This window comes from Gallus gallus, chromosome 1, assembly GCF_016699485.2.
Source record: "Gallus gallus isolate bGalGal1 chromosome 1, bGalGal1.mat.broiler.GRCg7b, whole genome shotgun sequence".
Classification (NCBI taxonomy): Eukaryota; Metazoa; Chordata; class Aves; order Galliformes; family Phasianidae; genus Gallus; species Gallus gallus.
Window position 1 is genome coordinate 35,334,869 of NC_052532.1, and position 26,035 is coordinate 35,360,903.

The 26,035-nt window shown below is 43.4% G+C and overlaps 1 protein-coding gene across 3 annotated transcripts in view; it reads left to right on the forward strand.

The window, feature by feature from the left end:
- The first annotated feature begins 4,503 nt into the window (after nt 1-4,503).
- RAP1B (RAP1B, member of RAS oncogene family) overlaps nt 4,504-26,035 on the forward strand; it is a 33,896-nt gene continuing 12,364 nt past the window's right edge. The window contains exons 1-3 of one of the 3 annotated variants that reach the window (XM_015281694.4): nt 4,504-4,657; nt 23,603-23,687; nt 25,024-25,092. In XM_015281694.4, the coding sequence (XP_015137180.1) occupies nt 23,631-23,687; nt 25,024-25,092 (126 nt within the window). In that variant the 5' untranslated portion in view covers nt 4,504-4,657; nt 23,603-23,630. 3 annotated transcript variants of the gene reach the window in all.

Sequence of the window (26,035 nt, forward strand, 5' to 3'; positions counted from 1 at the left end):
CATTTATGAGGTTGGGACTATCACTGTGGCTCCAGTGGTGTCCTTGTTTGAGCTATTCAGATTTGCTGCACTGTGCATTACTCTGAAAGCTCTGCAGACAGGGTGAAGGAGGTCATTCTGAGCAAGAACACATACGTGCAAACAGAGGAAACTGAGTGTTAGTTCCGAACGGCATGCTGCCATGTTATCTGACGTGTGATTCAATCAGTCATCATCAGTTAATTGTCACTACACCCAGTCCTTTTATGGCAGACTTTGAAGAACCATCCTGGTATCACAGGAGGCAGTGATTCAGAAGGCGGTAACCTCCTGTTTGCATCATGTGCCACTAAGTGTCTTCTCCTAAGAGAAGGAGGGAAGGAAAACTTTGTAATAGTTTTAAAATGTGTGATCCTTTCTTCCTTTCTTCCTTCCTTTCTTCCTTTCTCTCTTTCTCTCTCTCTTTCTCTCTTTCTCTCTTTCTCTCTTTCTCTCCTTCTCTCTTTCTTTCTTTCTTTCTTTCTTTCTTTCTTTCTTTCTTTCTTTCTTTCTTTCTTTCTTTCTTTCTTTCTTTCTTTCTTTCTTTCTTTCTCTTTCTTGAGAAGTGCTTGCCCATACCTTGGCCACTTTCTGCTCCAGGTAATTACTGCCTAGTTCCAGCTGGAGACATTATTCTTCATTTTCTCTTTTAAAACACTTCTGTTGCTGTGATCATCTTGTTCCTTATCTGATCAGCTGGTTGTCCGATGCAATTTGAAAGATCTTTTTCAACACTGGATAAAATAAAGTAGGCTTTTCCTTTTACCAAATGAATCCTTATTTTTAGGAGTCTAAATTCCAAAGCCCAGGGCATTTTCTACAATCTCCCCGCAATTGTGAGCACTGTACTTTCACAACATGAATGCCATGTTGTGAAACAGCCATTCTGTGCTTTATCTGGAGAAGCTGTGGTGATATAAAAAGCAGTCTCTCAAAGGCAGGAGGAAACATGTAAAAAATGATGCCCCAAAAGTAACTGTTGATACTTACAATTTAGATTGCGGTCGTGCCCATTGCTTTAGATTGAGTTAGTGTCCTCAGCTTAGAAAAGCAAAGGCAGATTTCAGATTTTGACCCTCAAAACAGTTATCAAATGGGAAAAAAAGAAAAAAAAAAAAAGAAAGATAAAGGAAGGGCCACATTTTATAAACAAATGAAAAGATTTGGGCCAACAGCATGGAAGAGAGAGAGACCAATAAGAGAGAGTGGCAGACAAATGAGAAGAGAGTCAAAGAACGTCCTTATATGATAGGAAACGGCAGTAATTCAACATAAGCTGTATGAGGAAGAGAGGCAGAAAAGTGATTGAGAGTTTTCCTCAACAATGAAGAAAACATGGAAAGTAAAAAAGACTCGGGGGAGCAAAGTCTGGAGTTAAGTTCCAGACAACTCTGCAATTAAAGCTCACATTAAACAGCTTTGATTAATAAGTGGCTATAGAACAAGAAGGTGAAATGGAGAGAGGCTCAGATGCAGCACTGCAAGGAAGCTACGTCAGAAGTTGATGATGAACTGATAATTATCAGTGTAAAAATCTCGGGCTGAGTTGTTTGAATAGACAAGGAGATACAGAATTTGCACAGTTTGCAGGGGAAGAAACATTTATGCAATGTCTGAAGGAGCTATTCTGGCAGGCAAGGATTCCCACTCAACATTACTACATCACTGAGCACAGAGAAATTCTAAGCAAAAATAACACTGAAGGATAAAGAACAATAAAGATGTCTCACACAGCTCTGTCTCAGAGATAACAGACATTTTTCTTTAGTGTTGGAGATGTTGTCTCCTTGCTGCTCTCATGATCCAAAGCACATTCTGACCTGGTAAACACTCTCTTGTTGGAACAATGGAGCCTTCCAGCTACCAATTGAACCCTTTCAGTCCAAGCAGCAGAACAGACAAGAACTTTGCTTCCTCCTAGAAAGCAAAGCACCCTCCTAGATTAACCAGATGACATTTCTTTCCCTTTAGGACAAATTTCTAGAGAAGTTCACAGCTAATTGGCACACAGCCAGGGTAACATTCTCTGGCACCACATGCCCATTAAACCCCAGAGTTTGCTGGCACGAGTGTGCTCTGCATTCTGTCCCAGAGATGGCTGCATTTCAGCAGTAATGAAACTGCAGTACTCACAGAGCCACATTCTTTGCTCCAACACCCTTGCAGCCCCAGCAAAAACAATGGAGGCAAAGTTAGAAGAACTACAGGGAGGTGACCAAAGGCCATCCTGTCCAACCGTTATTAAAGCATCACTTAAAAAATAGGCTTTCGTTTCACCCAAGTAATTTATGAACTCTCCCCCACAGTAATTCCACAGGATTTTTAACACGATGCATTTTCATATTCTTCTTCTAGCAGAGAGATTCTCCCGTGCTCCCTTGCAGCTGTTCCTCCCAGCAGCCAAGACATTATCAGACAGCTCTCTGTGTTGGTGATGAGCAATATCCACATCCCATAAGCTCCAGCTAAGCGCCAGTCATTGACACAAGAGGTTTATGAAGAACAGGAAGGCAACTGGCAAACTGGGAGGCAGAGTTACAGCCCAGAGGTCAAGTGGTACAGTGTGCTGGAAGGACTGACTTCTCGCTAAGGTTTATGGGCATAAGCAGGTTCTCTACTGTTCTGTTGTTGTTTGGTGAGTAGGCAACCTAAGCATTTGCCATGCATCTTTGAAAAACCACAGAATGATGCTGGGAAGAAGTAGGCCAGCCAAGATGGAATGCTGATGTGGCTGTGCTGCTGTTATTCAATCCAACATCATTTTAGCCCTGTCTCTCCCATCCCACCCCTCCCATGTTTCCAGTTCTTTGGGGACTGGCTGTGCCACACAGGTGCCTCACACTGCTGCAGCCACTGGAGCAACACCGGTGAGTGGCTCAGGCACACCTGAAGCACAATGAGCTGCATGCCCAGTTTCTATTCACCAGCCACACTGATGTGAGTAAAGCTAGTTTAAGGGCTGTGCTGAGGATTAACCAAATGATTCATAGGAAAATCCAAACTTAAGAGCCCGATTTACATGCAAAATACATGGTCGAGAGAGTTGGGCAAAGGGAACGCTTGGTCCCTCTTGCTCAGAATGGATCTTAACTGCCAATTTCTTCTAGTTACAGTGTTCAAGTATATCTACATTAAGAAATCCATATGTGTATACATGTGTATGCACACTTCTTTTAACATACTGAGTTTTAGATCCCCCTGTGAAACTCAGACACCAAGATCTGCTTGCAGGAGACTCATCCAAACTCCCAGAGGCCCCTTCCTGTTTTCTTGTTGCACTGCAAAGAACAATACTCACCATGCTGCCTGTAAGGCACAGGGCAGTTAAAGGCACACTGCAAAGTATTGCTCTGGCAATGGCACTCATCTGCTCTCTGAACACTGCTTGTTATTTGCGATTAATCTAGGTCTGATCTAGAAGTTGGGAGGGCAGAGGATACATCTTCCTGTTTGTCCTTTTTATCGGTGTCATGCTTATTGCTGGGAGCTGATAATAATATCTAATGACAGAGAAGCCTGAAGAAACCGACGCTGCTTCTGTTTGGTGAGTACGTAAACTTTCCAGCTAACACAGGCAAGAGATGTTCTTCTGGTTCACATTTCAGACAGACACCATCTATTTCAACATCTCTGCCCCACAATGGATGCCCTGCTGAAAACCGACTGCATTTCTGCACACTCCGCTTCTCACAACATCAGCTCTTGCGCATTAACCGTCACTTACGGGGATTCATTATCAAAGTACTGCATGAGGGTTTAAGCTGCACAACACCAAGAGATTTGTCTGGACTTTGGAAGAGATTTTATGACGTCTAGGATTTAAAAGCAACGCTCATTTTTAAAACGTGTCACTTTCTCGGTGCCCTGAGCCTCGACAAAGCTGCTCCTACCAAAGCAGCACATCCCAGTGGCTGCTTTGGCTCCGTTGGCTCCGACCTCCGGCCTCTCCCACGCACCCACTCCACGCTGTGCGTCTCCCTTTTCAGCCGGGCCCTCTCCGGCGTGCAACGGGGGTAAATGTCATCGCTTTTTCCCTTTTCTATCTCTGTGCCACAAACGGAGCGGCCGTGCTTCCTCCACACCCACTCCCCTCGCCAGCAGCCTCTGCTGCAGCTTCCTGTCAGCCCCGCACACCACGCCGCTTCCTCTGGCAAAAGTTTTATCTGCGCGCCCCGCGTTAACTCTTTGCTTCCCGCACGCAGAAATGGGTATTTCGAACAGTTGTCAGTTAGACCCTTTCTGGCTAGAAAAATGTAAGTGGTGCTCAGGGAGAGTAAAATGTGCCTTATGTTATTTAAAGGTGAAGGAAAAGAAGGGCCGAAGAGCGTATTTGCAGGCGGCGGATGCCCCACGTTGTAGGTGTGGGGCTGATGAGGGCACCCAGAGGTGTAACAGCCCATGGAGTAACAGCCTATAGCAGCGTGCCACATTTCCGAAGCACCCCCCGTCCGCGGGTCTCAAAAGCCTTTCGGAGAGGTCAGAAACACCGCCTCAGCGATCCTCCTTCCCCCACGGCTCCCGTCAGACAAGGGACCGCTACGCGCTGCCATGAGTGCGAAGCTTCGGAACCTCCCCCGACACGGTTGAGGCCCACGCTCCTTCCTTAAGGCTCATTCTGTCCCGGACGCTCCATCCCCAGGTACCAACGTCCCCTCTGGGGGGATGCGAGCTCCCAGCCCGCCACACCCAGGCCGGCCTCCCCCGCCCCCTCCTTCCCTTCTTGCCGCCGGGAGACCGCACGGCCGCCCCAGAGCGGTTTCCAGTCAGCACAGTGCCGTCCGACCCCTCCCCGCCCCGAGGCCGACACACGCCCGACGCCCGGGGCCGGGCCGCCCCTCAGGGCATCGCGCGGGGCCCGGCGGGGGGGGGGCCGGCGGGATGGGGGTGGGGGAGGGTCCCGCGCCTGCGCAGTGGGGACGCGGCGACGGGGTCAGCCCACCCCTCCGCACCGCCCCCGCCCCCGCCGCGCCAGAGCGAGGCTGGGCGTGCGGCGTCACGGCGACGGCCCCAAGCCGCGCCCCGGCACAGCAGCGAGAGGCAGCGGGCGGAGCGCAGCGGGCTCGGCCGGCGAGGCGACGGCGGCGGCGGGGAGTGGAGGCGCTGTCCGGTAGGAACGAGGGCGCTGGCCGGGCCCACGGGGGGTGGCGGTCGAAGGGTAAGGGAAGAGGGGGGCGTGAGGCGGGGAGCGGCGCGCTGCGAGGGAAGGGGCAGGAGCCTAGGAACATGGCGGAGGAGGAGCCGCCGCCGCCGCCCGGCCTGAGGCGCGGGGCAGTGCGGGGCCCGGCCCTGTCGCCGCTACCCGCCGCAGAAGTTGGAGCGGAAGCGGAAAGTTGTAACCCCGCGGCTCGGGGCCGCTGGGGAGGGAAGGAAGAGAAGAGAGAGGAGGGAGGGGCGGGTGCCGCCCGGCCGGAGACGGGTCCGCGCTGCCGCCGCCGCCGTTGTCAGCGGGAAGTCCGAGCCGGGCCCCACCTAGTCCGGCCGCCCGCCGCCGCTTCCGGCCGCTGTGCCCGGGGGGGGGGTCCGCCCGGCGGCGGGGGGTGCGGCTGCAGCGCCCGGCCCTGCGCGGAGCGGCGCCGCCGGCGGTCAGCGGGTCCTGCCCCGCGGAACAACAGAAAGCCCGAGGGGTGGCGGGGATTCGCGGAGCCCGAGGCCGGAAGGGACAGCGGTGTTCCTCGTCACGTCTGAACTCCGGCGGCGAAGCAAATGGAAGAGCTCGAGGGATGCTTCCTGCACCAAGCCAGCGGAACGCACACCCCCCACCCCCACGCCCCTCCTCCCCCCCCCCCCCCCCATAAAAAAAAATATATATATATATCCTCCCATCGAAATATATATCCAGTAGAAGCGAAAGCAAAGTTTTCAGAGGGATGAAATGAAATTGGAGTGTTTTGCTCTGGCCTCGGATAACAAAAAGAGGATATAGCGCAGCGAGGCTCCTGCAGAAGCCATCGGCGTGCTCTTTGCTCTTACTGCCCTTCTGTCTGCAGGTTGTGCTGCTCAAAGAGGGGAAAAAAGTCATCCTTGGGGTGTGACAGCGAGGTGGTGCGATTCCAATAAAGAGGATATTTCAGAGACGCTCAGCTTGAAAATTGCAGTTTCTGTGTGTGTTCCTGCATTTAGATGTTTTCATTAGTGGGACTTGTTATTTCCAGCACATAGCAGCTATATTTTATCCTAATAGGAAGTACGTAGACGGAGAATGACAACGACTTTTCAGTGCTCGTTTGTGGCAAAATGTGCATTGAAATCACTTATAGAAAAGAAAAGAAATGTTCTTTTTTCTCCCTAATAAATTATAATTAAAAGGCAAAGGAGCAATCACCTCATCTTACGTTAGTAATCATTCGAAGGTAAATTTATTTCCCTTTTGAAAGTGCTGCTTTTCTTCTCTACAGAAAACTTGAAAGATCAGCCCAGCGATCTGCTTTTGGCCTTCTCTCTGTGCTAAAATCTCAGGCTTTTGGAAAACAAAACTTAATTTCTGGAACGCTCAAGAGGTTTCGCTTTATTCATTACTTTTTTTTTTCCTCCCATCTCGCTCAAAGTCTGTGCTGCAGACTTCACTCTAGCTAAAAAATGGGCTGTGTGTGTAGTGAAGGCTGCCTGGGTTGCTCACATCAAAGGCTTTGCAAATAAACTTCCTAAATAATTACGTGCGATGTTCTTTCCCTGTTACCTGTGCGTTTCAGAGATGTTCTGTGTAGTGGTATGAGCTGCTTCAAGTTTAGCTTGCAACTATAATGTAAAGCTTTGTGATTATCTGAGTTCCGAGTTGCTCCATGTTCTATAAAGGTCACGTAATCTATTTTATTATTTTTGTGAGTTTTCTTTGTTTTTTTTTTTTCTTTTCAGCAAAGCTGATCATACTCGAAGCACCTGTCTGCCTGGGGGTGGTGTGATCTGCAAAACAGAGTTGAAAGACTATAAGCTTAAAAACAGAACTCGTATATGAAAAAGACAAATGGTCTTTTGTACTGTTTGTAATTGGGCGTCTTGCTTCTGTTACTATATACCCTCCCCAGATTAATTTTCTGAGCTGTATTACAATTCTGTGATTTTTTGTTCTCAAGCTCTTGTGCAGGGCAGTTCATCAAAAATAAATCTCAGGCGAGCCATGACAGCTTTCTTTGTGCTGTGCTAGTTTTGCAGAGTGAAACTGACTGACTTTTTAATTGAGCGCCTTTCTGGAACAGAGGCGAGCAGATGGGAATCTAGGTGAGAGCCTACAAAAGGAAGAAGAAATTCCTGAGGAAGGAAGTGTGCTGAAGATGACTTGGCTTGTGATCTAGCAGTCAGTAAGTGTGGGAGCTAAAATAGGCGGCTGTCCACCTATCATCTGGAACATGAGAAGTGCAGGAGTCACAGAAGTACTTGGGTGCTCAGCCTTAACTGCTGTAGTGCGAACCCTGTCGTCATAGAGTGCTGCTAGCTGCTCAGAGAGGTGCTCCTGGGGCAAGGATGCCATATAGGTAAAAGCACTCCTCCTGGGGTGTATGGTAAGAGGGGTGAGTGGGTGCTCTGTGAATTGCCCAGTAATGCCGAGGTGACCTTCAGATACCTTACTGGCTTCTGAGAGCGCTTTAATTCTCCAGGGTACATTCTGCAATTTCTCTCAAGCTTTTGTGAGTTTTAATCAAAATTGCTTTTTCAGTAAACAGAATGCTAAGTATACCCCGTGCAACGAAAGTTTATATTTAGCTTGTGGTTGGAAGCGGTGCCACTCTTCTGCCTCAGAACAAGTGCCAAAGCAGACTGAAGTAGTCCGTGTATTATCGGTGTGTTGAGTCCCTGCTGAGCTGGGGCAGGTTTCTGCTGTGCTTTGTTGCATCTAGGTCAGGTGGAGGGATTTTTTAGTCAGCCTCCTCCTTTGAAGAGATTGAGAGAGTATCTACAGAAGCTACACAGTCCCATTTGAAGGCAGACTTTGTTGACTGCTCATACGTGGTTGAGATGGTCTGTTTCCATTCTTTTTATGTAAAGCAGGGAAAAGGGAAGGTCTTTTTTTTTTTTGAGTGCTTTGTAAGTGACAGCTCTCAAAACTGTTCAGTGATTGAGTGCAGAAGAGCTGGAGTATCTCACTGGATGTGTCTCATGTATCACTTTTGTCTCAGGGCCTGTCAAACATAAGAAAACTGAGGGGGGGATAGGCATAGTAAAAATTATGTTATTAAAAGTCTGTGATACTTTGCTTGCTGTAGGCAAGCAGAGTTGGGAGCAAGTCAGAGGCTTTGGTGGCACAAGTCATTTCTTGATGGAACAGCTGAATGAGGCTGCCTTAAGTAGTGGCAGCGAGCACTGGCCTGGAGCCCACATCTTCCTTGCTTTAGAATACCCAGAGAACACTGGGTAACTCAAAGGCCTTTTTCTCTTTTTTTTTTTTTCTTTTTTAAACTGTGTGCACCTCTTTGTGAATGTGGTTGTGAACTTTTGACATTCTGCATGGTCTTCTGGCGACACGGAAGGGGAAGAAGGCTGTAAGCACCAGGTTGGCAATCTGCCTCTCAGGCAACTTTTGAAATACAAAATGATTTGGGGGCCCTGTAGCTATTCAGAACGCTCTCTTTCCATAGGCAGTGGTTTTTAGCAGTAGTTTTCATTGCTGAAGCAGCAGAGTGGAGGTACTGCAGGGCCTACAGAAAAGTGTATAGTGGAGTTAAAGGAACTTTCTTAGTGTTGAACCAGGAAGAAGAGGTGCTTGGCAGTATCTGCTGTATTGTTCCATTCAGCTTTCTAGTTATTAATCTAAGGAGTTCGTGTCGTTTGAAGTAAGTCCCTGCTATGCAGCTATGAAAAGACTGCCAATTAAGTACACATGGTTAGTTCATTCTTGGCCAAGCAAGGAAGGCCGGAGCATAGTGCAGAAGTGGGAAAGCCCATCCTTTCTGATGAACCCTTGCGGTACTGTACAGAGAAACAGCATCTCGTGTTTCTCTGCAGACTGAGATTGTCTTTAGGGATCACTGGGTATCATTCCTGCAGCTGTTACAACACAGAAAGGTGTTCCACACCTTAATTATTTGACCAGTCCTTCTGCAAAAAGGATATTGCGTGCCAGCGTTGATAATTCATGAAATACCTTTCAATGTAACCCTAATCTTAGAGCCATATGAAACTTTATATCACTAATTTTCTGGACAATATTGAGGAACTGGAACAGGGGAACAGTTTATTTTCATAACTAAGGAGAAACCTTCAAGCAAGCATCTGTAATTACAATTTCTGTTTTCTCATGGAAGCTCTGAAGAAAATGTGTTCTTTGCATCAACATTTGTAGACGCTGTGAACATAACTTTAGTTGCTTTAACCATAAGCTTTTATTAATCTTTGTTTTCGGCAGGTAGTCTGGAATTAAAGGTAGAGATGTAGTTGAATAACACTGTTTTCTCTAGCGTGGCTTTCCTCATAACTTTATATGAAATTAGTTGGTCAAAACTTTTTTCTTAAATGGATGTGCTCTCTGTTGCCCAAATAGTGTATGTTGGCCAGCCTTCTCTCTGCTTAATCCATCCTAACTTCCAAATGCAGATAGTCTCTGCAGGTGTTCCTTTTTGTTGCTCTGTATTAATGTCTTAGCTTTTCAGGTTGGTTTTTTTTTTCCACTCAGTCATCTTCTGCAACCTCATTACTTGCGCCGTAGCATTTCCCATGCCTGCAATGAAGGGGAATTTCTCAAAGCAGTCTTCATATATCAAGAAGAAACAAGGGGTGTGACCATATCTGTCTGGAAGATGAGTAGCAGATGTGTTTGTTATTAGCTTGGAGCTTGAGAGGGAGCGTACAGGAGGGAGAAGTAGGACCAGAACAATGCTAGGTGCAGTACTTAAGTGCTACTGAATTCAGTGTTCAGTAGATGCAGGATCAGACCGGCTACAACCTTTTTTTATAAAGACATTGTGTGCCATCGTATTTTTACTTAAGATGAAGCTGATGTGCTGTCTGCTATTTGAGCTGCCTCAGAACCTGGACAATACTGGTAGCTACATCGTATGGTCGTGCACTTCTTGCTTGCAGTTAAACTTCTGTAATGCCTGGTCTAATACTTTCCCCAAAAGTGATTCATGGGAAAGCTAGTGGAAAGTTGCAACATATCTTGTTTTGATGCTTTTTCTTAATGTTGAGAAGGGCAAACCTGAATGTAGAATGGAAGCAATCCAGTAAGTGGAAGTTACTTAAGAATTTTACTTTCCACAATACAGTATTTAGGACAGGATTTATTTGTTTACAAGGTGACATAGTTGGGACTGAGCTGCATGCCTGTGTGTCTAGGTTACATGGTTAAGTGCAAGGGCTGCCCAGTGACATACTGGACAGGAATCTCTTGCTTATTAATCTTAGGACCATTAAATAGGTAATGTGAATCGTTAAGACATTTTAAGATGCAGTCAGTAACCCTCCTCTGATCTTTCGTTATGAAACTGCTTACAACATAACGTTCCAAAAGCTTCATGTCCTTAAAAAAGATGACCCATAAAACACAGCCTGCCTAGTTTCTCGTGATTGCTTACTGCATGCAATATTGTAGAAGGATTTTGTTAGGGTCGGAGATGTATATAAATTAATATGGCTTATGATATCTTGATTCTTATGCCTCTGCAATTGTATTTAAATAGTGTGTATCTACACCATTCTAGCTTTCTGTCACCCTTCTGACTTGTTTAAAATGGAGAATTATTGGTGGACATGATGTTCTTATCCTGGTGAGGGAATGGTCTGTCTGTTTATGCTTGTTATTCTATTGGTGCAAGTGTATGGAAAGCGCTATGTGCTTTTGTGGATTTTAGGATGAGCAGCATCAAAAACTTGAGATCTCTGCTAGTTTGAATTTGTCTTGATAGTTCTTGCCCGTATTATACCAATCCGTGAATGAACTTCCAAAATAGTTTAACATGAGCATTATTCATGGAATATAAGCACACAATGTGAGCTGCCTTGTGTTCTTAGTGTGCTGTGAAATGCTTTGCTAAAAATCCAACTTCTGCTGACTTCAGTTACTTGAGAATACAATGTACTTCTAGAAATTGATGCCAAATTGTCATCTTAACACTTGGTAGAATATGAGAAGCTGTGCAGACATCCTGCGGCATCTAGTAGGAGCGCTGGAAGAGGCAAGAATAGCTGGTTAGTCATGCTGGAGAATCACTCTTCTGCCCTTCTTGTAAAGCTTTTTTGACTTATACTGCAGGTTAGGTGGCATCTTGCCAAAGAAGAGGCAAGGGGCGTCCTGTTAGTTGACCTCCATCATTCAAGGTGTTGAAGAAGTTTGTAGCCCAGCAGTGGGAAGCTTGTAATCCCCCAATAAATCCGGGCATTTGTAACTTCAATTTTTTTTTTTACTAGGTCCTTGATCTTCAAATGCTCTTAGTTTTGATGTAGAAATTTCTACTTGCTTTTTAAATATACAAATGTGGGAATTGAGCATTTCTGAATCTTTGTTTTTATAGAACCATAGAAGGACCACAAAGATCATCTAGTTTTAACCCCCCTGCTATGGGCAGGGTCACCAACCACGAGACCAGGCTGCCCAGGGGCCACATACAACCTGGAATTGTTGTTTTTGTTCATTGCGTGCTCTTTCAGTTCATCTTTTCACCTTCCTTGTATTTGAGCATATCCATTGCTTTTTTTATGATCCTCTTTCCTTTTCTCATCTCCCTATGCTTTTTGTTTCAGGAAATGACCTGAGCTGTGTTGGGGTTGTGCCAGAGATCTTGTGTAGAAAACATGTGTAACAGCTGAAGTTCTGCAAAAACGGAGTGACTGAAGGCAGTTTCAAAGTGAAACGCTTTAGGCCGCTGTATGTGGTAGCGTTTGGCATCTTTGCTTTTCATTAGTTTCTTAAGACTCGGGCAAGAAATGCTGTAACTATGAGAGTAGGAATTAGAGTGAATAAATAGAATATTACATGTGAAAAACAATAAGTAGGTTGTACAGTTTTATTCCTGACGAAGATATGAAGCTCCTGAAGCTGCCTTTTCCTTTTCTGTTAGGAATGTGAGCTCTGTCCAGAGAGTTAACGTGCATGTCATGTTGATTCTTCAGTAATTTGCCCTCGCTTAGGTACAGCAGCTAATACTTTGAACCAAGTACAGTCTTGCTCGCTAGAAATACATCCTGCTCTTAGCCGGAGGCGAGATCATGAGATGCAGTTTACAATTCTTTTCAAATTTGTCAAGTTTAAACTATTTGTAATTTCAGCTAATGTAATTCTGCCTTGGTTAGCCTTGCTGTGAAGTACGTTTGTAAAATGAAATTCTTTGGTGGACTTTTCATAAAGGAAAGCCAAAGTCTCTTTTCCGAGCTGAATGCCCGGTTGGCTATGACTAAGGGTTGAAGCTGCGGGACCATTCACAGCCTTATCTCCAGACAGTTGAAGTCATAGATCTTGAGAACCAGAGAGGATGCATTGGGTGTATTGGGAACACCCTGAGCGATGTGGAAATATGAGTGTGTGGTTTCACGGAGGATAAACTTGCTTCACTGGAACACTCAGGGTAGACTGAGAAGTTGTTCTTCCACCCAGGCTTTTCCCAAAAGATAGGTTGTTTTGTGATGCATATCTTTAATTTGCTGGGAGTGAAACTGTTTCAATAAAAGGTTTATAATGTAGCAGAAATATTGCTCAAATAGCATGGCGACTGTCATAGTATGTCCAGTAGATGATACTTAGATGACCAGACATGCAGGTTTGTATCTAGAAAGATGTTCCTATCCAAACCTCTGGAGCAGATTTAAATTTCCAGTATGCTTTGGACATCTTTTGCTACCCTGTGAAAGTGTGGGCTTTATTTAACTCAGCAGCAAAGCAAATCTTAAGTACTACAGGTTTCTCCAGTAAGTGAAAAGCTTTGAAGGTGCAGAGGAACTGTAACTGTGGTCTAAACAAGAGCTAGGCTCCTCTTAAGGAGATTCAAATAGACTCTTGTGGAGACTTGATTAAACAAATGCAGCCCTTACTAATTTGGTAACTCACTAAGGATCTACTCCATGTAATAGTGGTGTGGGGATGAGTGTGATTCAAATTCATTTGGCTAACATTATTCAGCTTTGTGTGTAGGTGTCATTCTGTCTTGAAGCTCAGGCTTCCAAACATGAATTGCTTACCTTTGGGCTTCTGCTTGTAACTGTCTGATGTTTTTTCCCCTCTCTTGGAAATTTCTGATCCGTTAAATGAGATTTTTGGAGGACTGTCTGGAGATGCATCAGCTGCTCACAGAGCAGATGCAGAACTACAGCCTGGCATGTGAAGATAAGCCACCCTTTATTTCACTGATTTTTAAAATACCCTTCTATGAAGATTGCAACAACTTAGCAGTTGCCTCCAGAGCAATTCAAGTTGTCTGTACAGCATCTGTAGGTGAGCAAGGATGGTGGGGGTAAACTTAGGCAGTTGTCTTCTTCCAGTTAGGGTATGTTTGATAGGTTGATGCCTCCCTGTGTCCCCTCCTCAGGAGCTGCAGAGAGCGGCGAGGTCGCCTCTCGGCCTCCTTTCCTCCACGCTGGGCAGCCCGGTGCCCTCAGCTTCTCCTCACAGGACATGTCTCCTGCCCAAGTTTCAACCACTTCCTTTAAGTGTTTCATTCTTGCACAAACTCACCTTCATTAGTGGATTTGGCTAAAAAGTTAACTGTGAAGATAAGCAGTTAAGATGCCTCCATTATTGCAGAAGTAGAACCACTGTGTGGCGGAAGGCAGTAGCTATTGCTGGATGTTGATATGTTTTCTTTATTCTTTTTTTCCTACCCCTTCCCTCCACCCGCCAGCCTCAAGACAAGAGTCACAAGCTTCAAAAAGAGGAACTGCTTAGGGGATTCAGTATAACTTGAGTAACTGAGAGAGATGCTTGCTCATATTCAAATACTGTATTTCTATTAAGGACGCGTTGATGGACAGTTCTAAATGGACATGAGTTACAATTACTTGAGACTTCTTTGGTATGGTTCATTTATCATAGAAGAACTAATTTTGTTCCTGTTAATGATTGCTAGTACCTAATATTCTTAATTTACATAGGATTAGTGTCCTTTCAATAGCTGAAACTTTTAATCATAATTAAAATGATGCCCAAGAATTGGAAGACTTCTTGGGCTACTAACCTGGTTTGTGATAGAGTGACTGTAAATCATGCAGCAGAGATGGGGCACTGTAAATCATGCAACTTGTCATAAATTGTATTTTGAAATGCATGATTTTTCCAGGATCTTATGACATTGTTAGCTTCTCAGGGGATTATGACATTTTCAGGTGATTATTGAAGATTTTTACGTAAAGGAACTACACCAGCCAGTCTTAAGAAGCTAGTAACAAAATAGTGTAATTAAGAAGAAAATCTGTGTATAGAATCATAGAATGGCTTGGATTGGAAGGGACCTTTCAGATCCTCTAGTTCGAGCCCCCTGCTGTAGGCACAGGCACCTCCCTCTGGACCAGGCTACTCAAAGGCCCACCCAGCCTGGCCTTGAACGCTTCCAGGGAGAGGGCATCCACAACCTTGCTGGGCAACCTGTTCCAGTGTCTCACCATCCTCACAGTGAAGACTTTCTTCCTAATATCTAGTCTAAACCTACACTCTTCCAGTTTAAAGTCATTTTCTCTTGTCCCGTTGCTACATGCCTTTATAAAAAGCCCCCCCCCCAGCTTTCCTGTAGGCCCCCTTCAGGTACAGGAAGGCCACTGTAAGGTCCCTCTGGAGCCTTCTCCTCTACAGACTGAAGAGCTCCAGCTCTCAGCCTGTCCCTTTAGAGGAGGTGCTCCAGCCCTCTGATCATCTTTCTGGACCTGCTCCAACAGCTCCGTGTCCTTATTGTGTTGGCGGCCCCAGAACTGGACACAGTACTCCAGGAGGGGTCTCATCAGATCTGTGTCCAGATGATGTAGCAGTAATGTAAACAAATCGGATTAAACCCAATGTCTAATACTGAAGATACTGCAGGTAGTCATACCTTGGTCTATGAGAATGCTATCTCAGGCTTTGCCCCACGTGTATTTGATATGTGGATTATAGAGAAAAATCAACAGTAGGGACAAAGATTGAGGAAGTATTGGAATTGTGGCCGGACTGTGCATTTCCTTATGTTTAAAGTTGAGAAGGCCTTGAAAGTTCAGCAGCCAGTGTCACAGAGTAGAGCTGGCATTGCCACATGTAACATGAGCACCACATGGAATTGGAGGGCAGGTCTGTTTCTGGGACAGAAGTGAAGCTGCCTTTTTCCAAAGCTGAGTCTCTTAAGCCAACTTGACAGGTTTGTTTTGTTGGTTTTTTTTTAAGTAATTTCCAACTGCAGAGATGCTTTTTTTTAATAAGGGAAGTTATCTCAGCTCTGAAAGCTTGCACACCTTACTTGTAGTCCTGCTATTTCAATCAGCTTTTGTAACTCAAAAGGTAAAATTTCCTTTAACAGATACAACAGTTGCAAGGAGAAACAAATGCTTGTATGTGCTGTTAATCAGAAGGATGCAGTGGGAGGTGCATCAGGTACGCTGTGGTTAAGTAATCCATTAATCAGGTTTTAGAGCCAAACACTGATTCTTCTCTGTAGTGACAGTAGAGCCAATTTACAGCTGTGAATTGCTGTCTTGAGTTCTCAAAACTTGCTGTGTAGTTGAATACTTAGCTGGTGCCTAGCAGGGTGTTATAATGTGGTAATTATGCATTCTCTGAATTTCATGTTATATTTTTAAAAATCTGAGTATTCCTTTTCCTTACTGTCTGCCTGGATTTTTCTTAGCAAGCGTCAAAAACATTTGCAATTCATCTTTTTTAGGAATTCTGAGATCATCACTGTAGCTGGAAGTCAGACTGGTAGAACATGCACAAACAGCTCCTGTGGGGGATGGTGACTGCTTTACAGAAATTGGAAGAAAGCGCATCACAGCAAATAGTTACCAAAAATAAGAGTAAATCTGATGTTACAAATTCTGTCTTAAATAGACTTAAGGTAACTTTTAAAAGGGACTCAACATGGAATTGACATACTTGAATTTTTGCACAGCGCTGCCAGTTGAACTCAGTGTTGTTGGAACATAATGTAATTTGGAGTAACTTGCTGTACGTTGCTTCACTCATTTTGAAAACGACAGCAACAGGCTTGCTTTTTACTCTTTGTATGAAAACACTGCAAGTGGCACACCCTTCTTCGTCTCCAGCCATCAGTTTGCATCCTTAGAACGTGCATCAAGTTTGTGTTCAAAGATGTAGCTGGGAGCTAACTTCTGACCTGGGGGGCCAAAGGGGACTATTTGGTTGTTAGCATGCCAACTCCTTTGTGGAAACTGTCTGTGTGTGCTGTATTGATCAAGGTAGTTGCCATCAGTGATGGGAGGGATATTTGGTTAAGCTGTCTCTGTAGGATAAGCATCCTCATGAATTGTTCGGGGAATAACTTAAACCTCCATGCCCTGTTCATGCTGTAGTAACTTGTTCCCATGCTTTCTTCTTAAGTAGTTAGAATGACTGCACATGCAGGCAGCTTCTTGAAAATCCTCCGAAGATTCTCTGGCATCAGTTAAAATATTTGAAGATAATTGAAGAAATATTTTTGTCCAAGGAAAATTGCTGCATTGGAGTCCAGAAGAACTAGCTATCTGACGTGTCCTTTTCTTTCTGAAATACTTCTTGTGGTTGCTGAGACAAGAAACCATCAAAATCAGATATAAACTGGAAGTAAAGATTTCTAGGATTGTTTACCAAGCAGCTGACTTGCTTCCTAAGAGTCCGTGTCAGTAATAGAATAGCTCTACTTCCCAGAGTCTTGGGTGTAAACATGTTTAATTAGAGCTTATCAACTTTTTTGTTGTATCTTGTCTTTAGAATTGATTTCAGAATACTGTTTTCTGTAAATAAGTGCGACAGCCAATTCTGGAGTATTTTAATTTAACTATTGTAAGAGATATCACTTACCCTCTTGAGCGAGAAATTAAATTGCTTTAATTCTAAGACATTTAAAAGTTAGTGGAAATGAATTGGTTTCCATTTTGGATTCTGTTGTCAGGGTGTTGCTTATGTGCTAAAATAATTCTGAGAAATCTCTCCTTGGCTTGGAGTTAAGGGCTAAGAATTCTGTGCTTTCTCTTACACGTAAGTATTTGGGGAATGTTGAGAACAGCATACATTCTTTCTAACCAGCTCCTTCCCTGGAGAAGGGGTTGGAAACCAGGAGAAGACTCAAAACTTTGTGGAATCTGAATAGTACAGGCAATTAGTTTTCGGTTTAGCCAGTACCAGAGGTGAGAAGCATCTTCTCTTGGAAGATGGAATCCTCTGATCTTAGTCAGTGACCTGATCCTCTGGATGAGCTAGAGCTGTTCCTCCTAATGTCTGACCCCTAACCTGTTCTATCCCAGTACCAGTATCCCCTCTCTGAGAAGTAGAATCTCTTTTTCCTTGGTGAATTTCTCCGTGGGTGACTGCAGGCAGGTAAACCAGTCAGTTAATTTGCTTGATCTGCCATTTTAATGTTTGAAACTTTTTCCTTATGGAAACAATTAAGAAGAGTTTAAGAGTACTATTCACAAGGTAGTTCAAAATACTTCTTTTGAAGAGATAAATATGCAAAGGCAAAAGCGTTATGAAAATTTTAGCGAATACACTGCAGCTTCACAATGCAACCAGAATGTCAGGGTCTGAATGAGAGTTACGGTGTCTATAAAGCTCTTGGAATGATGATGTTCTTGTGAAGGGCTATTTACTTAATTCCATACTTGAACAACTAGTTCATATAAGTCTGTCTCGAGGACATCTTCAAGGAGTGACTGCATTTAGATCCTTTTTTGGCCTGGAGCTGCGCTCCAGTTACAACTTCATTTGGTTTAATATCACTTGGAGAGATTAAACGATTAGCTTTCCCATTCCTCAGGCACGTAACAAATCCTAAAAAAATCTGAAGTTGAAGGAGTTGTAAGAAGACCAGCAAACTAAGTTCTACCCCTATAACCTTCCCTCCCCCCCCAAAAAATCAAACCTGCTTTTGTGACTATTGTATCAAACTAAATTCCTTTCAGATGCCTTACATGGTATTTAACCTTGCATAAATTCTTTAAGTTCTTTATTGTGTAGTTGCTTTCTAGGAAGGCTTTACAAGCAGCAAGTGTACAACTTCTTCATTCATCACTAGAGCAGTGTTTTTTGTTCCTTGACTGTCTTAAAGGCCATCACTTTGATTTGCTTTTGTTTGGAGACATGTCTAAGAAAATGCCCAAGACCACTTTCTTCCCCCTTTATCTGATCAGGGCAGAAAGCTGAATGTGAGTTCCATGTTGAGGATCCTTGAAACACATGAACCCTTTAAAATGCTTCCTTTTCAGTGGATTGTTCTGCTTCATCTTTCTTCTGTTCAAATGGTGGTTCTTTTTTACAAATAGCTGTTCGTTCTTCAAAGAACATCTTTGGATGAGGCATCCATCCATGTGCATAGAAGTCTCTTACTCGCAGTTTATCCCAGGTATGTTACTTCTGAATGGCACACTTATTAATAAGAGTGAAGCAAGCAGCCTTCTTACTTCAGGAAGGATTCTCCGCTGAAGAGGTCTCTGTAAGGGAGAGAGAAAAAAATGAGCATTGTTCTTATTAATGTATTAATGCATGTATTTCATTAATACATCAGCCTACCGTATGTAAATGCATAGTGTAGTAACGCTAGTGCTTTAATGATATGCGTTAGAGAAAGTAATACTGAGCAATGGGAGACTGCTCAGACTTGGGACAGACTATTAAAGCCACCGTTTCAGGAAGTGTGCAAGGCAGTTACTGAAGTCACATCACCTCCATTAACTGCAGTGCCCGAGTGAGCTCTGTATTTTAGAGAGACTGTGGATTCAAGAAGAGTCCAGTTCATGTGAAAATGTAATTTCTTGAAAAAGAGCAGACTTCCTAATTTTCCTTTCTAGCTAGAACTTGCACTACACATCTGCAGAATTCAGTTATGCTGAGTGTCTGTGCATGTAAGTACTCTTCTCAGTTGTTCAAAGACGGTACTTTTTCCAGTTAAGAGTGGAAAATAGGCCTTTTTTTGCATGCTTCCTGTTCTTTAGTACCTACATAGAGACCACAGTTGACAGCACTGTCCTGCCTAAAGTTAGAAAGACGAAAAAGCAAAGGAAGTTGGCATTGCTCCTGTTACTCAAAGGCCTATCACTTTAAAGGTAGCCAGCCTTCGAAGCAACGTAGATTTCCGTTAAAATACTCTCCTTAAAAGAAGAGGGAAGGTGGGGGATTGAAATAAGTTATTTGGTTTATTTGGTTTGAAAAAGTTTGTAATGATTTGTATCTGCTTGTTGAGTAATCCTATGGGTACTTCTTACCAACCACTGTCCAATAAATCTTGTTTTTACTTACCTATGGCTCAGCTAGCTACTATACCGTCTTCCTTTCTATTGCACCCTTCTAAGTACATCCGTTTCTCAGTCCTCCTGACGCTGAGTGATCTGGGGAGCACAGGCAAACAAACATGGTTGTTGAACTTCACCCTTGTCTTATTCTAGGTGAGATTGCGCTGCTGCAGTTGTGGCTTTAGAGTGTTAAGTTAGGAAACGTACATAAATCTCCTGACCTTAATGAGTGGGATCATGTCATTAGATCACAGGATCTAATGATCCTGTCTCACTTTTCTAGTTAAGGAATATTACTTTCTGATAGCTTTAGAATGAAGGAGTATTACTGAAATGTCAGGTTAGTGTAATCTGGCAACTATTCTTGAGGTGCTGCTCTCTCCTGCCTTGATAGTGCAGGTGGCTTCTTAATTTACATGCTCTTCACCAGTAACTTCCTTTTTTTTTCCCTGTTGTGGTGGGAGGAGAAAGAACAAAGCACATGAAATGCAAAGGAAGGACTGTATAAGGAGAAACTGTGCATGGTTCCCATCTGTTTTAGAGCAGCTGGAGGGGAAGAAAAAAATCAGGCATAGATGGCCATCAGTCCACCAGGAGCTTGAGCTTCTGTTTCAGGTTTTATAGTGTGCGTAGCTTTTGATAGTTGAGCGTCTTACGTTAGTGTCTTGCATGAGGCTTAATGGCTTGTGTTATTTCAGATACCACCAGGGTAACTGAATGATTGGGTATTTTATGGCTTAAATCTCCTCTTTCATGCTTAGTCTTCCATCTTCTTCCTCTACTCCCATCATTTGTGATAAATGAGTCAGTAGGAAATCATGTCAGCGCTAGATGGAGCTGAACATAGTATTAATTCCAGAATAAAACGTTGTTTCAATCTGAAAATGAAAGTAGAAGTAAGAACCAGGTCTCAAACGCAAGCAGTCAGTACAACATGAGGTACAGAAGGATGAGTTTGAGCTAGAGCACAGTCATGTCAGCCTGGTCAGGAATCACTGGAAAATCAAGTTCAGGCAGCACTGGTGTCCTACTTCGGGTGGCTGGGCATGCTTGTAGCCAACAGCATGCTGACCACTGGAAAATGAAGCGCTAAGGTTTTCTTGCATTGAATAGCATGGCAGACCAGCAGCTTCTAGCTCCGTAAGCTGGTAGTTTATCAGCTGAGGAGGCAAAGCTGTGTAACCACAACAAACTTCTTTTGTTATGAATGCTCTTCTTTTATTAGCAGTTAATAGAAAGGTGAAGTGACATCAGGGCTGCTATTCAGAGCCTGCGAGGTGGTAGAGCTAAGTGGAAGTGGGTGAATCTGCTTCTGCTGCATGCGGTGCTCCAGAGATGTCCATGTTAATTTTAAAGTGTACTGGGGAGTAGGTTGTATTGTGCTTTGTTCCAAGAAGTTATGGCTGGACTGACAGTAAAGCAGTGCAGAAACGCCCAGCTACCTCTGCGCTGTATAGGGGCTGTGGGTGAGTGTATTTGAAGCATTATTGTGTGCTTTTGGTAGTCAGGGAGTAGTTGTGCAAGTGGCAGACGGGTTGTCATGGGGAAGGGGAAGTTGGCACTTTGATTGCTCATTGCCTGAATTTGGAGAAAAGGTCAGAGAAACGTTTGAGCATGCTGCAGTCATTGACACGTGTACAGAGATGTTGAAGCTTTTTGCTTAGATGTTTTGTGGATGAAGAGGGTTGGCTGAACAAGCTGTGATCGTATATATGTGCTGCAATTACGTACCACACTAAAAGTAGTGAAACCAGCTCCCGGGTCTTGTAAAGCAACTGGATACGTAGGACTGAGCTTCCAAACCTGGCTGCCAGAAGAAGCCCTGGCTTGTGTTAAACTCTGCTGGAAGTCACCAATGACTCAAACCAGTCAGTAAAACAGATATTTGGTATGTGCTGGTTAAGTTCTGTTACTTCTGAATTACTGTCAGCCTTTGTTACTGACGTCTCTACGTTTAGTTGCGAACTTCAGACTGAATACTGAGAAATTCTGCTCAAACCATTCTTTGCAAGACAGCGAAATTGCAGCAGTTCACTCAGATTACTGTGCTGGGATTTCCCCTACGCCCACTGTGTCTATGTCACTGCAGTGACACCTTTCCAAAAATAAAGGCATAACTGAGTGTTTGTTTTAAGGCAGTGACAGGTAAAGTAATTGCAGGCTTAACTTGTCGGGAGTTTGAAAGGTGCATTTCATTAGTTAGAGATGATACCTTTTCCTGGTGTTTGCAGCAAGGCTTGGTACGTATGGCTTGGTAGGTCTTAGGGAACATCTCTGATGGTGTGAATGGTTCTGCTGTAGGAAAACTGCTTTCAAAGGGCAGGATGAGAAGTTGTTCTGCTAGATATGAGAGTGCTGCCGATGAGCAGTCTGTCCTGCCTTGCTTCCACTTCTCAACTTTTCCCCCATGGCAGGGAGAAGTATGAAGGCCGGTAACTCAGCCTGCTGAGTGCTGGAACGTGTGCAGGGAGGGAGCAGAGAACTTCCTCTTGAAGCAGTGGGAGCAGTTCTCTTAGCTTAGCTGCTTGCAGGGCGGTCAGAGGGTTCTTCTATTGAGCAGTGAGACCCAAAGCCAGGCCCCAGCATCTGTGCTGCTTCTACAGGTCAGTTCTCAGTGAAGGTGAGCAAGCGGACACGGCAGACAGCTGTAGGCACACAGCCAGCATGGAACTCCTGGCTGCTGGAGAGGAATGGTCTCAAATAGTATTTTGATTGCCTCAAGATAGTTTCAAACCACAGCTATTGTAACTGCATTAGCTATCTAGCACAACATTCATCAGTTCTCAGATTTAAGCACGAGGTTTTCTTGTGGATGTTTTTGTTGGGTTTTTTTGTCTGTTTGATTTGGTTTTTGTATTTTTTCCAACTAACCTGTGGGACCCTGCTGTTCTTTCTCTGAAAAATGCCTGCTTCCTGGGAGGAGGTTGGTTTAATTTTCTTACACAAGTCTCTCCGTGAATAATTTAGCTTGTAAATGTTTCAGAATGAGAAAATACACACTTATCTCCTCTTGGATAATTGTTTCTTATTAATGGTAACTGTTAGCTCTGCTATAATAGGGTTTATTCAATTTTCCTTTTATGACAGAACTCTAATGTGATAGCGAATATACTCTTTAGCTGAAGGTTTGCAGCATTTTGCTGTAGCTTCATTAAGAGTTGGTGGTTTGAAGATGACTACTGTGTATTTAAAAAAATCACGAAGCCTTTTTATCAAACGTAGCGAAGTGAGTTGTGGTATCGTGATTGTGCGTTCTGGATATGGAGCAAACTCTGAGTGAACCGATAAAAACTTTGGCTCAGATTCGTATTGTGGTTTATGAGGAATAAAAGAGATGCTGTTCCTGAAGGAAATTTCCCATCCAGCTCTTTTAGCCAGCACTGATGATGTCAGTGGTATGCTGCAGTTCTTCAGAGGCAACTGGAGATGTTTCACGCATGTCAGCTTATATGAGTAAAATCACTTACACGTGTGTGCATCTGAAAGTATAAAAACTTGTGCAGTATGGCATAAGTTTGGGGGATGGATGAGGAAGGGATATGTAATAGCTCTGAAATGTAAGAAATGTTTTTAGAAGCTCTGTGTCAATACCACAGGTAATGAACGTTCTCAGCAGCAGCAGAGCAATAGCAGCAGCAGTTTACCTGGTAAATTCAATGCTGTAAATGTTTGTAAAACTGCAAGCTCCTCAGGCATCTGAGTGACTGTGGGATGTAACAATTCAGGTCTGTTGTTGTAAGATGCGTAGTGCAGACAACTTCTGTGAGTGAAAGAAAGGTCTTGAGAAACCTGTGAAATACTTCAGTGCTTGCTATGACTGTTGTAGGGAGGTCCTGTAGGCTTGGTTCCTCTAAGAAAACCTTGTGTGGTGAACACGCATCACTGATTGGGGTGCTGTGACAGAAATCGTTTATCTGTGAATAGGAGTAAATTAATTTCTACACCTAATTCTTCCTTTCTGCAAATAAGGGTGCAAACTTCTAAGTCTTAAAGTCCCGTTAAAAAGAAACTTTTCTTTGGTGTAATGCAAGGAAAATAGCATTGATGACTACTGTTCTTAATTGTCCATAGTTTCCTTATTGTGTAATAACTGAAGTGACATCCTGCTTAGTTTATTCCTGCTTATAATGGTATCTAATAGATAATAATATCAGTACTTGACTGCTTGTGTCTTACACATTTAAGCAAACAGTGTCCGTAGTAATGCTAAAATCATAGTCCTGATGAACAAAATCAGTGAATAATTTATTGTGTGTTTTAGGTATTGAGGGCGATTTCTCTCTTGCACCATGCGTGAATACAAGCTAGTGGTTCTTGGTTCTGGAGGTGTTGGAAAGTCTGCTCTGGTAAGTATTGTGAGGCAGTTAAAGCACATTTCCTATGTCTTCCTCTTTCTCTGACACTCTATCAACCCCTATTACTTTCACGTGAGCGAGCACAAGTAAACATAAGTAATGGCTGCCAAGGGTTCCTAGTTAAAATAAGTACGCTCTTTGCAGTGTGCTTGCCAGTGCTTTCTGGGTATATTCACCTCCATTGATGCAGTCTTGCACACTTATTTCCGGGTAGGTTTGGTTGATGGTGCTTGGTCAGACCTTTGCCTGTCCTACACTGTGGAATGCATAGCCACAGCAGTATGGAGGTCTCTGGCTTCACTACCAGACTGGCCATAGGTCTGTGAGAAATGAAGCTCTTTTGGGAGGCCAACAGGGTGAACTCGCCTGTGTGTGCCTGGCTTTGCTAGCTTCTGTCTGTAGAAAGTTCTTTGGGGTACTGTTTGTAATATTCCATGGTCGTCTCTAAAGCACTAATTTAAGTAAGTGAATAGCTGTGGCAGGTAGATGACCGTACACCAGGGAGCTTGTGCATTTCAGTTAAATTAATACAGAGAAGCTAGAGTCATATCAACCTACACTAGCACTAAAGAAGTTCACAAAATGAGATGCTCTCAGCCCAACTGAGAACTTCACATCTTTCATTTTATTTGTGTACAAATTGTGTACATTATCAGAAAGTAAGATCTAAACATTTGCAGTTTTGCGTGCTAAGGAATTACTCTTTTACAGAGGGGTTACTAAAGGAAGACCTACTCGACAAATCATATTAGATTGTGAAATAACTTTTCCCTTCACTTTACAGTTCTTATTTTACTGCAGCATTTCTGGATTTGAACATGTCTGTTCTGAATTGGCCATTCTTAAAGTTCCACTCATGCTAAAAGTGTCCTACATGCTAGGTATGCAGGAATATTTTAGTTTATTCAAGGCTAGTAAATGCTGGCAGTTGTTTTTTTGAGTAGTTCCTGTGCTTGCAGGTGAGCAGTGAAAGATGCAGTAGTTCTGAATGCAAATGTAAGAGCCATTCAACTGTACAGTATCTTATTCAACTAAGAACGATTCCAACAGTTAGACAAACCTTTAATCAATGCATACTTTAATTGTTATGCTCTGGGTGACAATGGCTGGAGTAAAGCATGGTATTACTTTACCTGACAAGACTTAGTCACATAGGAAAACACCTCTAACTTCCTGTTATTTCACTTAATCTATACTTGTCTGTCACTTAGTTTGCTTTCCAAAATGCAATAGATAACCGAACATACACCTAGAACAGTAGTCTTTAACTTCTTGAATGCACTGTACATTATACAAGAGGGATCTGAGAAGAACTTCTGTGTTGCAGACTGTACAGTTTGTTCAAGGAATATTTGTTGAAAAATACGATCCTACGATAGAAGACTCCTACAGAAAGGTAAGTGTAACAACTCTCTTGTGCTTAAGAAACCTAAATACTTCAGACTGCCGTAGATGTTGTCAAGTGTTAGAGCTTTTACTTGAAAAAGGGTATGCTTGGTAATGTTGCATACTGTCTGATAACTGAAGTTTGAAGTGTAAAGGCGCTTTTAAAAAGCGTGCCTGAAAGGAGTAATGCAACGCTAGCTTTTTAATGTTTAAGCATAATACCCTACTAGCTAGTCAGGAAAAGGTGGTAATTTTATTGTTGGAATTAGGAACACTGAAATACTAAAAGATATATATATTTCATAGATAAATGTATAATTTGACGCTTACTAATATGCTACCACTTTTATTTTTTCATTATTTTCCTATATGAGTTTACAAGCATACATATGTGCAGCTACATATTGAGTTAGGATCTGCAGGTAGACTTTGACCTGGATTCCGGAGTTCTTAAGCTGCTTTGCTACTAAGAAAATGCACTAAACCCAAATTCAGGCTCACCTTCAGAATGCAAGAGACAACGTACTACATTCCTAACAGTTTCACTGATACTCTTGATATGGTTCCATTAAATGGGTTGTTGTTTTATTAATAAGCTGACACAAATGCATCATAAGTAAACAAACACTTAGTGACCTGTTAGTTTCTCTTCTCATCCGTAGCATGACAGGCTGAAAGGTCTGACTCCACATGCATCATCTTGGATTCTCCATATTGCTCATTTTTCAGTTTCAGCTGAGATCATGATTAATATTCCCAGCTAAGACAGTTTACATCTAGAATACTGACAAAAGAGTTAACTGTTTAATGAAGCAGATCAGTGTCAGTTTCTTAATGTTTCTCATTTTTTAGCTGAATTACTTGCCAAATGTGTTGATTCTCTCTTCTGTGGCCCCCCATGGTGAGCTACATCAATACTGGTGTCTATACGAGGAAGGCATGATGCACAAACC